At 39.4% G+C, this 13883-nt stretch overlaps 1 protein-coding gene across 1 annotated transcript in view; it reads left to right on the forward strand.

Moving 5' to 3' along the window:
• Nucleotides 1–13883, forward strand: part of HELB (DNA helicase B) — a 36477-nt gene that overhangs the window by 17952 nt on the left and 4642 nt on the right. Inside the window, exons 7-11 of the mRNA XM_007942746.1 lie at nt 489–652; nt 9348–9429; nt 9798–9857; nt 11903–12137; nt 13162–13305. Coding sequence (XP_007940937.1) covers nt 489–652; nt 9348–9429; nt 9798–9857; nt 11903–12137; nt 13162–13305 — 685 coding nt within the window. The remainder of the gene's footprint in view (nt 1–488; nt 653–9347; nt 9430–9797; nt 9858–11902; nt 12138–13161; nt 13306–13883) is intronic.

Below are 13883 nucleotides of genomic sequence, written 5' to 3' on the forward strand. Positions count from 1 at the left end.
ATAATGTGTTGTGCAAATCATTAGTGTGCTCGACTGCTAACTGAAAAGTTCTAGTCTACCCAGAGGTATTTTGGAAGAGAGGCCTGGTGATCTACTTCTGCAAAATCATGCATTAATTTGGGGCACAGTTCTACTCTGACACACATGGAATTACCATGAGTCAGAATCAACTCAACAGCAACTATTTTTTTTTCTTTGTAGTCTGTAACGTTACAAGTTTTGAAGATAATTTTTTCTGATGTTTTCCTAACTTAATTTGCTAGGAGTATGGGACTGATTGCTAAATGTAGTTCCATAGCATATGGTCTTGCTAATTCTTATTATAAAACTCATTTACTATTTATAATGTGTATTCAGGTGGCCTTTTCTCCTTGTTTATTATCTATTAACAGATTTTAATTATTGTGATGACATTTGCTCTAATCACATATGAAGACACAGTTTTGAATAGTAATGTACTTGGTGAATGTATTTTATCTTTCTTTAAGAATCTCAAAACGCCAGTTTCCAAATTTTGATGCAGAACTGAATATATGTGATAATCCAACACTCCCCATCGCAATTCAAGATAAGACGTTTATTTTCATCCGACTTCCGGAAGAGGTTGCTGGTTCTCAGAGTTCTCAGTCATCTAAAAGAAATCATCACTCTTGTGAGTATAAACTCTTATAGAGAGGTATATAAGGTTCTATGTAGATAAGAAGGTCAGTTGTTTCAGTTTTGTTATACAGATATTAAATGACTAGTTACAATGTTATTTACAGTAAAGAGAAATACTGCTAATAAAAAAATAAGGCACTGAAAATAAACTAATTTATGAATCTTCAAAATCGGATTACTCTAGAATTTTGTAAGTAAATGACATGTAGTTGGGCTAAGTAAATACTTGAGTGAATAAATAGATGTAGATGATTTCATTTAAAATAAGCAATACTTTACTAATCCAAGTACATTCAGAAGAAAGCTTAGCTGAATTTGTTTTTTTTAAATAGCAGTTTGAAAAGAAAATACATTTTTTTTAGAACCGTGATTTGGGTGAAAGTTTACAGAGCAAATTCATTGTCCATACAACAATTCATACACGTTTGGTTTCATGACATTGACTGCAATCCCTGTAATGTAATAGCTCTCTTCCCACTTCATCCCTATGGTTACCTTTTTCCTGTGTCCTTCTTTCCTATGCATTCCTGGCCTCTGAGCTATCTCCCTGAGCAAATACTGCCCTTCTGATATCCCATGGTTGATTGTTCTAAGGAGTGTACCTACCTGGTATAAATATTCGCCGTATAGGCCTGTCTGTTGTTTGACTGGAAGCCATGAGAGTGAGTTCAGTTCCAGGTCTGAAGGGTGACTAGAGGCCGTAGTCTCAGGGGTTTCACAAATACATGTTTTTTGAGTACATTTGTGAAACAGAACTTATGGCTATCAAAGTGTTGCCCTGTTTTTCTGAGTTCTGCAATTTTTCCACCTTTAACAGTCTTACAGTCTTACTGGGAGCTCTGGTAGCATAGTGCCTAAGGTACTTGACTGCTAACCAGAAGGCTGGCAGTTCAAACCCACCAGCCACTCCTCGGACGGAAGATGGGGCAATATACTTCCGCAGTGATACAGCCTTGGAAACCCAAGGAGGGGGTCGCTATGAGTTGGGTCCGACTCGACGGCACATAACAACAACATAGTCTTACCACTTTTCTTTTGCTCATTTTAGTGGAAAATGAGCTTTACTGTGGTTATGTTTTGTAGAATGGACAAGCATTGCTTCTAATTATGGGTAGTAAGAATGACACAATGAATCTTCTCCCTTTTCACGTCACTTAACCACTTACAGAGTGGAACTTGTATTGACACTGCTGTGGTACAGGGAATTACTTGGTCTGGCTTTCCTAGTCATGGTCTTTGTGACTCCACCCAATAACTGGGTAGAACTATGCAAATGTCAGATGCTTGAGGTCTACCTAGGGGATTGGTTGTCTTGTGAGCAATGTAAATAAGGTACATGGCACCCTTGTGGTGGTGGGACCATGCAAATAAAGTGTATGGAACCCTAGTGTGGGGATTGGTTAGTTTTGTCATTCAGCTAGGCTTACAGCCACTCTCGGAAGGAAAGATTGGGCCATTTACTTCCATAGTGATACCACCTCAGAAACCCAAGGAGAGGGGTCGCTATGAGTCAGATCTGACTCGACAGCACTGAGCTGGTTTTGGTTTTGAGAAGGGGGAATCTCACTACTATCGAGAGAAGAGCCACAGGTGGAGTGGAGCACATCCTTGGACCTGAGATCCCTGTCTGGACCTCCTTCACGGAGATGGCCGGCATAGATGACTGGATGAGGAATCGAGGCATGAGATAGAGCTGTGGGCTTGCTGGCCCATGGAGCGAGAAAGCTGAGTGCTTTTGGCAGGAGGCTTGCTGGCAGAGTGGGGTGCACCTAGATGCAACTATTGGCAGAGCTAAAAGAGCTTTGTAACACTTACTTGAGCAAGGCAGAGGTCAGGTCAAGAGGCCAAAGGCCAGGGAGGCATGCCAGAGGGCATGACAGAGGGGAGACTATTCTTATCAAAGAATTGCATCCTGAGCATTTCTGAACCTGAATTGTAGCTTGTTACTTCCCTAATAAACCCCAAAATTGTGAATACTATCTGTGAGTTCTGTGTGACCTTTGCTACAAATTACTGAACCCAACAGAGAAGTAGTGAGTGCCTTGGGAAGGACGACTGGTGTCAGAATTGGCGAAAAAAACTGGAGGGTGGTGGCATGTCTGGCCTCATAGGAATAAGCTGTGGGCTGTTGATGGTGATTGTTTTGGCTTTCTAGTGCCACCCTAACAGAAAATACCACAAATGGGTGGATTTAACAAACAGGGATTTATTTTCTTACAGTTTAGGAGACTAGAAGTCCAAGTTCAAAGTGCCGGCCCTAAGGGCTGGGTGAAGGCCCCTTGACCTTGGGCTTCAGTTCTGCCTTTTGTTCCTGGCCCACTGCAGCTAGAGATTTCTCTTAACCCAGGCAGATGCTGGCTACTGAGGCTGACAAATCCAAGGTCGACAAACAAAATGGCACAGCGTCAAGATTACCAACCTACATGGCAGGCCACTAGTTCAACTTCAGAGACAGTCCCAAGATCACCAAGAAATATGGCAGGCTGCTAAAGGAAGACTCAGCTACATGCAGGGTCCAAGTGTGCCAAAAAGCTCTGAGACCTTTCTCAACACTTCTACTTATATGCTGGAAGTAGACCACATCCCTAAGGCATCCTTACAGCTGCTCACAGTAGATTCCACCATGGAGTTGATTACAAATCTCACATGGGGAATGACTACATCCAGCTGCCCAGCCACTCAAAACCAGGCCCAGCCAAGTTAACACATAACGTTAACTACCACAGTGATTCTCTCTCCACCTTGTGAGGTTAGAGGAGGTCAGAAGATGCTGCCTCCATGCCCTTTTTGCACTGCCTTGTGGAACAATGATGTTTCATCAGTTATGAGGCTGTATATAAATAGTTTCTTTTGTGATTACTTGATGTTATTAAATTACCTGTTACATATGAATTTGTTTAAATGGATTCAATCTCTGTTGATCTTTATTTGTATTATATATTCAGTCAACAGACTTTTTTTTTAATACTGCAATGATTTACTCAAAAGTAGTACAGACTGGGGAACTGGTGATACTGTGGTTAACCACTCTGCTGCTAACTGAAAGGTCAGTGGTTTAAACCCACCAGCCTCTTTGCTGAAACGCTGTGCAGCACAATTCTATTCTGATATGCATGGCTCCACCATGGGTTTTAATCACCTTGATGGCAATTGGTTTATTACAGATTAACAAAAGAGACTTAGGTGGTTAGGTACCTCCCTTTCTTTGCACTTCATTTATATATACCTAAAATATTTTCTGCCTTGTCTGTCAGTTTGCTGTTCTGTGGTGGCTTGCATGTTGCTGTGATGCTGGAAGGTATGGCACCAGTATTCAAATACCAGTAGGGTCACCCATGGTAGACAAGTATCGGTAAAGCAGACTGGGAAGGACAGTCAGGTCCACTTCTGGGGAAGGGAAACAAAAAATGGCCAATGAAAACTTTATGAATAGCAGGGAAACATTGTCTGAGATAGTGCCAGAAGATGAGCCCCTCAGGTTGGAAGGCACTCAAAATAAAACTGGAGAAGAGCTGCCTCCTCAAAGTAGAGTCAACCTTTATGATGTGGATGGAGTAAAGCTTTCAGGACCTTCAATTACTGATGTGGCACCACTCAAAATGAGAAGAAATAGCTGCAAACATCCATTAATAATTGAATGTGGAGTGTACAGAGTATGAATCTAGGAAAACTGGAAGCTGTCAAAATGAAATGAAATGCATAAAGATCAGTATCCTAGGTATTAGTGAGCTGAGATGGACTGGTATTGGCCATTTTGAATCAGGCAATCATATGGTCTACTAGGTCAGGAATGACAAAGGAATAATATCATATTCATCATTCAAAAGAACATTTCATGATCTATCCTGAAGTATAATGCTGTCAGTGATAGAATAATATCCATACGCCTACAAGGAAGACCAGTTAATACTATTATTCAATTTGATGCACCAACCAGTAAAGACAAAAATGAACAAATTGAAGATTTTTAGCAACATCTGCACTCTGAAATTGACCAAAAATGCAATCAAGAAGTATTGATAATTGCTGGTAATTGGAATACAAAAATTGGAAACAAAGAAGAAGCATTGGTAGTTGGAAAATATGGCCTTGATGACAGAAATGATATTGGAGATTGCATAATAGAATTTTGCAAGACCAATGACTTACTCATTGCAAATACCTTTTTTCAACGGCATAAAAGGCAGCTATACACGTGGACCTAACACACAGGAATCAAAATGAGTGCATCTGTGAAAAGGCAGTGGAGAACCTCAATATCATTAGAATAAAGCTAGGGGCCAACTATGGATCAGACCATCATTTGCTCATGTGCAAGTTTAAGGTGAAGCTGAAGAAAAATTAAAACAAGTGCATGAGAGCCAAAATATGACCTTGAGTATATCCCACCTGAATTTAGAGTCCATCTGAAGAATAGATTTGATGCATTGAACACCAGTGGCTGAAGGCAGGGGAGTTGTGGGTGACATTAAGGACATCATCCATGAAGACAACAAAAGGTCATTAAGAAAGATAAAAAAGAAAGAGAAGACCAAAAGGATGTCAGAAGAGTCAGAAACATGCTTTCAAGAGTATCCGAAGCAAATGGAAGAAGTGAGAACATAAAAGAGCTAAAAAGACATTTCAAAGGGCTGTTTGAGAGGCTCTGTAAAGTATAATAATGAAGTATACAAAGACATGGAGTTGGAAAATCAAAGGGGAAGAAGATGTTCAGCATTTCTCAAGCTGAAAGAATGGAAGAAGAAATTCAAGCTTCAACTTGTGATGTTGAAGCATTCTATGCGCAAAATATTGAACGATGCAGGAAGTGTCAAAAGATGATGGAAGGAATACACAGAGTCACTGTACAAAAAAGAATTGGTTAAGTTCAGTCATTTCAGGAGGTAGTATGTAATCAGGAACCAATGGTGTTGAAGGAAGATCCAAGCTACTCTGAAGGAATTGGTGAAAACAAGGCTTCAGGAATTAATGGACTACCCACTGTGATGTTTCAACAAAAGAATGCAGTGCTGGAGGCACTCACTAATTTATGCAAAAAATTTGGAAGACAGCTACCTGGTCACCTGACTGGAAGAGATCCATATTGGTGCCCATGCTAAAGAAAGGTAATCTGATAGAGTGTGGAAATTATATCATTAATTTCACATGCAAGTAAAATTTTGCTGCAGATAATTCAAAAATGGTTGCAGCAGTACATCCGTAGGGAACTGCCAGAAATTCAGGCTGGATTCAAAAGATGGCATGGAATGAGGGATGTCATTGCTGATGCCAGGTGAAACTTGGCTGAAAGCAAAGATATCAGAAAGACGTTTACTTATGTTTTATTTACTGCAAAGGCTTTTGACTGGGTGGATCATAACAAATTATGATAACATTGTGAAGAATGAGAATTCTAGAACATTTAATCGTGCTCATGAAAAACCTGTACATAGACCAAGAGGCAATTATTCAAACAGAACAAGGGTATCCAGTGAGGTTTTAAATCAGAAACGGTGTGTGTCAGGGTTGTGTCCTATAACCATACTTATTGAATCTGCTGAGCAAATAATCCAGGAAGTTGGACTATATGAAGAAAATTGGATCTTTTTCATCAGAATTAGAGGAAGACTCATTTGACAACCTACTGTGGCAAATGACACAACCTTGCTTGCTGAAAGTGAAGAAAATTTGAAGCACTTACTGATAAAGAACAAAGACTACAGCCTTCTATATAGATTACATCTCATCATAAAGAAAACAAAAATCCTCACAACTGGACAAATAAGCAACATCATGATAAACAGAGAAAAGGTTGAAGTTGTCAAGGATTTCATTTTACCTGGATCCACAATCAGCACCCATGGAAGCAGCAGTCAAGAAATCAAACATATCTTTTGCAGCAAATCTGCTGCAAAAGACCTCTTAAAGTAAAGCTGTTGAAGACTAAGGTGCTCCTGACCCAAGCCATAGTATTTTCAGTCGCCTCATATCCATGTGAAAGCTGGACATTGAAGAAGGAAGACCACAGAAGAAATGATGCACTTGAATTGCAGTATTGGTGAAGAATAATAAATGCATCATAGACTCCTAGAAGATCTACCAAATCTGTCTTGGAGGAAGTGCAGCTGAAATGCTCCTTAGAAGCAAGAATGGGCAGACTTATCTTTCATACTTGGTCATGTTATCAGAAGGGACCAGTTCTCAAGAAGGATATCATGCTTGGTAAAGTAGAGGTCAGTGAAAAAGGGGAAGACCCTTAATGAGATGGATTGACACAGTGGCTACAATGATGGGCCCAAGGATGGCAATAGTTGTGAGGATGGGTACAGGATTAGGTGATGTTTCATTCTGTTGTACATTGGGTTACTGTTAGCTGGAATCCACTTGATGACACCTAACAACAACAACAAAATATTTTTATAGTTTTATTTCTGGCACTCCCTCTTTACTTTAATGACTGAAAAACCCAAAAAACATACCCACTATCGTCGAGTCAAATTCCAACTCTTAGCATCTGTATAGGACAGAGTGGACCTGCCCTTTAGGTTTTCCAAGGCTGTAATCTTTACAGAAACAGACTAATATATCTTTCTCCCAGGGAGTCAGTGGTGGATTTGAACTATGGACCTTTCAGTTAGTAGCCATGTTGTTCACTTCAGAAAGGAGACCACACTTAAGTGTTGCTGTTTTTCTATCTTAATTAAAAATTTTGCTGGAAAAGCTGCCTCTTCTTTAAGATAATTGTATAGATAGATATCCCTTAGAGAGAGAGACATTTAAACACTCAGCAATTGCTGACCAAATGGTGGGCACTTCAGACCCACCAGCTGAAAGATGAGGCAGTCTGTTTCTACAAAGATTTACAGTCTTGGAAACCAACCCTATGGGGCAGTTCTACTGTGTCCTACATTGTCATTATGATCAGAATCGACTCTATGGCATTGGGTTTTGGTTTGGGTTAGAAAGGCATATAATACTTTTTTTGTTAATAACCAAGGAAGTTATTGAGTAAATTACAATTATGGAAAACTGCATAGATCTAAGGCAGGATTCATGGCTTGGGTAGAATTTTAGCGATGTTAAACTGAACAGTATCTTAGAATCAATGAAGTATAGTTTATGTATTTATCAGAAAAGCTTTGTGAGATGTTGACAGAGTGAGGTAAAGCAAGATGCAGAACATCATGATTCCATGTGTGTAAAATGAAAAAAAATGTGCAAGCAGCCTTTGAAAATTCATGCTCTGGCAGGGCCTGGGTGGGAATGGACTGTGTGTTAGCGGTTTCCCATGCAATAATCTTTCCTTCTTCTGGAAAATGAAGAGCCCAGAGAACAATTCATTTAGCCTTCCCAGAGCAGGACATCACAAGGCTGCAGCTTTTCCGTCACCCACATTTCATCTGCTGCTAGGAAAAGCCGCAAAAGACTGGAATATTCTTGCCCAGATTTTTATATTTTCTTTCTCATGAGAAATGTTTGCTATTTTGTTTCCTCTAGAGAGACTAGAGGAAGCCTGCTTTTCAGTGCTCCAACCAGATAGGAAAAGTTAAACGATGATATCATCATTGTCAATCATCTGGCTATAGAAGAGAAAAGCAAGCCACTTTGTCCCATTTGGACAATGACTTTTACTTCCATAAGCCTTAGCTTTCACATGTGTGATATAGATGTGATCAGTGGTGACAGTTATAGTGGTAACTATTTGGAGTCCCTGGGTGGTGCAAACACTAAAGAGCTTAGTTGCTCATCCAAAAGCTGGAGCTCAAGTACACCCTGAAGTGTCGTGGAAGAAAAGCCTCGTGATCTACTTCTGTCAAATAAGTCATTGGAAACCCTGTGGAGCACAGTTGTCTGATATATGTGGGGTTGCCATGAGTCAGAGGCAACTTGATGGCAACTGGAGGTAGTTAAACTATTTACCTGGTAGGGCATGAGCACCATTAGAAGGGATGCCCCTGTTGTGTGCTAGAGTTAACCTTTTAGTTCCTTAATCATGCATGGGAGATCTGGGGTACTTGACAGCTGTCAACCCTGGATAAAAAAAATAACACCTATCTCATACAGGTATTGTGAAGATTAAATTAGGTTAGGTAGCATATGTAAAGTATGCTGTTGTTGTTGTTGTTATGTGCTGTCAAGTAGGACCCGACTCATAGCGACTCCTCCTTGGGTTTCCGACGCAGTATCACTACGGAAGTAGATTGCCCCATCTTCCTTCCAAGGAGTGGCTGGGGGGTTTGAACCGCCAGCCTTCTGGTTAGCAGTCAAGTGCCTTAGGCACTACGCTACCAAATATATGTATCCTCAAATTATAATTCAATTCCACCAGTGCCACATTGACTTAAAACAAAGTTTTACATTAGTAATTATGTTACACATTTTTTCTCTTGCTCTTTCCTTAAATCCAGCATTTTGAAACCATCAGGAAGTGAATATGAAGTGAATATAAATAAATTAGGAGCTGCCCTCTGGCCAGGGACTGACCTCTCTGTTGAGGGTGGGGTATCTGGACCCCTTCTTTTAATTCTCATTCCTATTATTTTCGTTAATATAGGGAAGGAATTTGATATTCCTATGGGAGCTTGCATCCATTTGGTAAGATGTTTTCCTGGGCCCCTTGGCAGAAGTTCTGAATTAGGTTCTCCGTAGAAACAGTGTTGTACTTTGGTGACTTTCTGTCTCAACTTTTTTTTATCTTGAATTATCAGATTTATATTCTGTGGTTGGAACTTTACTCAAAGAAGAGGACCTAAAAGATGAAAAAATATCACAGTTTATTGCATTTAGGAGGTAAAGCATTAACAATGACTTAAAGTTTTTAATCTAGTTTTTACATCTTGTAACTTTTTAATGTAGATTCTAATTGGATGTGAGACTGTCCTAGTTCATCAGTGTTAACTCTCTTATTTTGGTGAGTTTCTTTATTACACATAGCAGAGAACATTTTCTAAACTGGGCTTTCTCTACCACATATTATATTTGGAAACTCACTGGAAATCTGACTGGAACAAGAATTTATGTTAAAAATTGCAGAATACTTTTTTTTGGAGGAAAGCCTGAAAACTTTTTGTAGAATCATATGTATCATAATTGTTGATGACATAAAGAAAGGCATAGCAGATACCATTCAAGTGACCTTACATTCTCACATGTTTCAGGCAAGACTGTGATCTAATCAACCACTGCTGTTCCAAGCACTACGCAGGCCACTTAATCAAGTGAGTACTGGAACTTTGATGGCAGTCCCTCCTTGCTTTGCTGTTTTTTCGTTTTATTTGAAATTTGTCAGCTGTAGCCATGTAAAGAAGCTCTCGTGGTATAATGGATAACATATTCAGCTGCTAACCAAAAGGTTGGCAGTTCAAACCCACCAGCCACTCCATGGGAGAAAGATGTGGCAGTCTGCTTCTGTAAAGATTTACAGCCTTGAAAATCCTATGGGGCAGTTCTGTTTTGTCTTAAAGGATCACTGTGAGTCAGAATCGACTCAATGGCAGTGAATTTGGTTTGGATTCAGTAGCTACGTATTTAGAAACTTTTTTCCTCTCATTTGTGAAGTTTAAGTATCTCATTACTTAAATAGAATATGAATCTGTAGAAAAATTGACTTTTTGGTTATCAGTGTAGTAAGAAAATTAAAGAATAAAATCTTTGTGTTTTCTAAAATGGCAAGCTCTAGCTTCTCCAAGATGAGCTTGGGGAGTTCAGGAGAGTTTTTCAAATTGTAATATGTGTATGATGCTTCCAGGAACCTTAGCAGCAGGATGCTAGTAGAAAGTGCCTTTGTGAGCATCCATCAGAAAAACAGGGTGAATAGCCACTTAGTTTATACACAACAAAAAGTTATTAATTTCCCTGGTATTTACTAATAGCTACTGTTTGCTAAAGGAACTCTGGTGACATAGTGGGTAAGGTATTTGGCTGCTAACCAGAAAGGTCAGTGGTTCAAACCCACGAGCTGCTCCGCTGAAGGAAGATGAAGTGATCTACTTTCATAAAGATTTACAGCCTTGGAAGCCCAACAGGGATCACTGAGACGGAACTGACTTGATGGCAGTGGGTTTTTTTGGTTTACTATTTGTTAAGTGCAGAAGACCCATACCAAACCAAACACCAGACTCACTGCCACTGAGTTGATTCCGACTCATAGCGACCCCCTTTTGGGCTTCCGGGGTGGTAAATCTTTACAGAATTAGATTGCCCAGTCTTTTTCTGAGGAGTGGCTGGTGCGTTTGAACTCCCAGCCTTCTGGTTAGCAAATACCTTAGGCACTACGCCACCAGAGCTCCTTAGAAGACCCAGAGATGTGCAAAATACAAGAGAAGCTCCCTGTCTGTGGAGAGAAAACACACAAAACTGTGTCAAGTCATGGGTTAAATGTATGGGGTTTAAGACCATAAAATTTGGGTCCCAATAACTGATCTTCAGCAGGTAATTCCATCTTTCAAAGCTCAACTTCCACACATGGTAAATAATATTTATACAGAATTTTTCCCTTATAGAGTTATGGTAAAGATAAAATTAAACTATATACATACCTAAAGCCCTTATCATAGTAACTGGCATATTGCCAACATTTAGTCAATACTTGCTGCTATTATTCTGATGTTGTTGTTGTTGTTATGTGCCATCAAGTCAGCCCTGACTCATAGCGATCCCTCCTTGGGTTTCCGAGGCAGTATCACTACGGAAGTAGGATTGCCCAACCTTCCTTCCGAGGAGTGGCTGGTGGGTTTGAACCGCCAGCCGTCTGGTTAGCAGGCAGGTGTCTTAGCCACTATGCTACCAGAGCTCCCGCATAGAGGCTAGGATTTACAATACATATTTTTTTTGTTGTTGTTGTTGTTATGTGCCATAACAACTCATAATTCATAGTGACCCCTTCTAGGGTTTCCAAGGCAGTATCACTACAGAAATAGATTGCCCAACCTCCCTTCCAAGGAGTGGCTGGTGGGTTTGAACCACCAGCCTTCTGGTTAGCAGTCAAATACCTTAGGCACTAAGCCACCGGAGCTCCAACATATTTTTGGGGGGACACAATTCGGTCCATGACAGTTGGGAAGTGTCATTGAATGTGTTTAAGTAATCAGATGACTGCTGTAGGAGCATGATTTCTTGCTGACTTTTGGAGAATGCAAACAAAGGAAAGAGAATGTGGAAATTATTTTGAGAATTGGGTCTATCTGAGTGGGAGCTAATGCTTAAACAAAATGAGACTGAGATTTTCCAAACTCTGATGCCATATCCTCATTTTCTCACCCAGAGACCATCAGAATAGACTTGTATTTGGAGTTGGTGATAAAATTTGTTGTACCAGGAATGCGTATCTCTCTGATTTAGTCCTTGAAAGTACTTCTGAAAGTCAGCAGAATAATGCACAAGAGGCCAGTGGTGAAGACTTTGGTGGTATTCCTCATGATTCTGCTAAACATAAAAATAAGTCTAACTTTGAAAGTGACATTCGACTATGCAATGGAGAAATATTTTACATAACAGGAGTAAGTGATAACAGAAAATAATAATTTTTTTGTCTTATTAGAGGTGTGTATGTGTATATATATATATGTATGTATGTATGTATAGCCCTAGGATTGATTCAGAAACTAATTTCAGAGCAGACATTGTTGTTCCATAATATTTTATTAAGGGTTTTTGTTTCTATGTTCATGAGCAATATTGGTATGTCTTACCTGGTTTTGGTATGAGAATAATGCTGGCCTCCTAAAATGAATTAAAAAAGTGTTCCTCTTAAATTTTTGGAAGAGTTTGTGAAGAAACATACTTTTAATAAGATTGAAGTGCTTGAGTAACAAAAAGCAAGGCCCAGATGAGATGCTTATTATATTTTATAAGCCTTCATCTCCTTGGTTGCTGCTTAAATATAGAAACTAAAGAAGTGATCACCTTGTGTTTGTCCTCATCGTATAGACAGCCTCCTAAACTCATAATCTTCCTGATGAGCTGTAAGTGAAGAAAAGTACTCTCTGCAAAGAGTATAAGACTTATATAATGCAAACGCAATGCACTGCCATCAGATTTGACTCATAGTGGCCCCTCCTTGGGTTTCCAAGGTGGTATCTCTACGGAAGTAGATTGCCCAAACTTCCCTCCGAGGAGTGGCTGGTGGGTTTGAACCGCCAGCCTTCTGGTTAGCAGTCAAACGTCTTAGGCACTAAGCCACCAGAGCTCCTAGAGACTTATGTAGTCAGTATAAAAATGAAATTTATAGACTTTAAAATAAAGAAAATATAGATGTCCTTTAGAGAGTTGCATTTAAGCTTAGCTTTCAAGAACTAAAACTTTTATTTGTTTTTATTAACATATTTGGGTGTGGATATATTCACAGTTTGCACTCAAGTACAGATTTTGTTAGTCTTTTGAAATCCTTAACCACTGTAATGAATATACATAGTATCTTACTTATAAAGGTGTTGCATTTTATGTTCAGACTGAAAATGGAGTCACTTGTGGGCATATTTAAAGATGTAGAAAACAGTTCCTTCCTCTTTATTTTGGTGATAGGATAACACTGATGTAACATTTGGAAAAAAGAGATCTTTGACCATTAATAATGGTGCTGGCTTGGAAGTAACTGTGGATTTTGGGAAACTGATGCAGTTTTGTCGCATAAAACATGCATGGGCAAGAACTATTCACACATTCCAGGTAAGAGTGGACCTTTATTATTTAAATAGCTGATAGAATATATTGCACTGTTTTTCTGTTTTAATTGTTGCTTCTTTTTTTTTTAATTGGAAAATAAAGTGCCCCAAAATAATGAAGACATTAATCTTTCACTCTCTGTGCTTCAGAAGTCTTTTTTATTTCTAGGAACTAAAGATGCAGATTGTAATTGTAAATAGATGGTCAGGTAAGCCTCATTCTTCAGGCCTTCCCTTCTTCCCGGGACCAGGAAGGGTCAGGATCTGTATCACTGAATTCTCCCTCTACCTCAGTCTTCAATATGACTCAGCAGAGCTTGTTCCTGATTCTATCTTTATTTAAAATTTTGATATTTTCTTCAGAGATTATTTTTGCCTTAATTTTTATTTTTTTAATTGTATGAAATAAGAGTATCTCAATTACTGAGGTTTTTTTTTTCATCTCCTGAAATGTAAATTTTGGGCCTGAAGTAAGTGCCTCACTGCTAAAACGGCAAGGAGGCCACATGTTCTGACCTTCTCTAATCCCACGAGGGGAAGACAGGATTACCAGCAGTAACCCAAGGCCTACTACTGTAAGGC

This window comes from Orycteropus afer, unplaced genomic scaffold (genome assembly GCF_000298275.1).
Source record: "Orycteropus afer afer isolate SDZICR_OR568_19922 unplaced genomic scaffold, OryAfe1.0 scaffold00097, whole genome shotgun sequence".
Lineage (NCBI taxonomy): Eukaryota > Metazoa > Chordata > Mammalia > Tubulidentata > Orycteropodidae > Orycteropus > Orycteropus afer.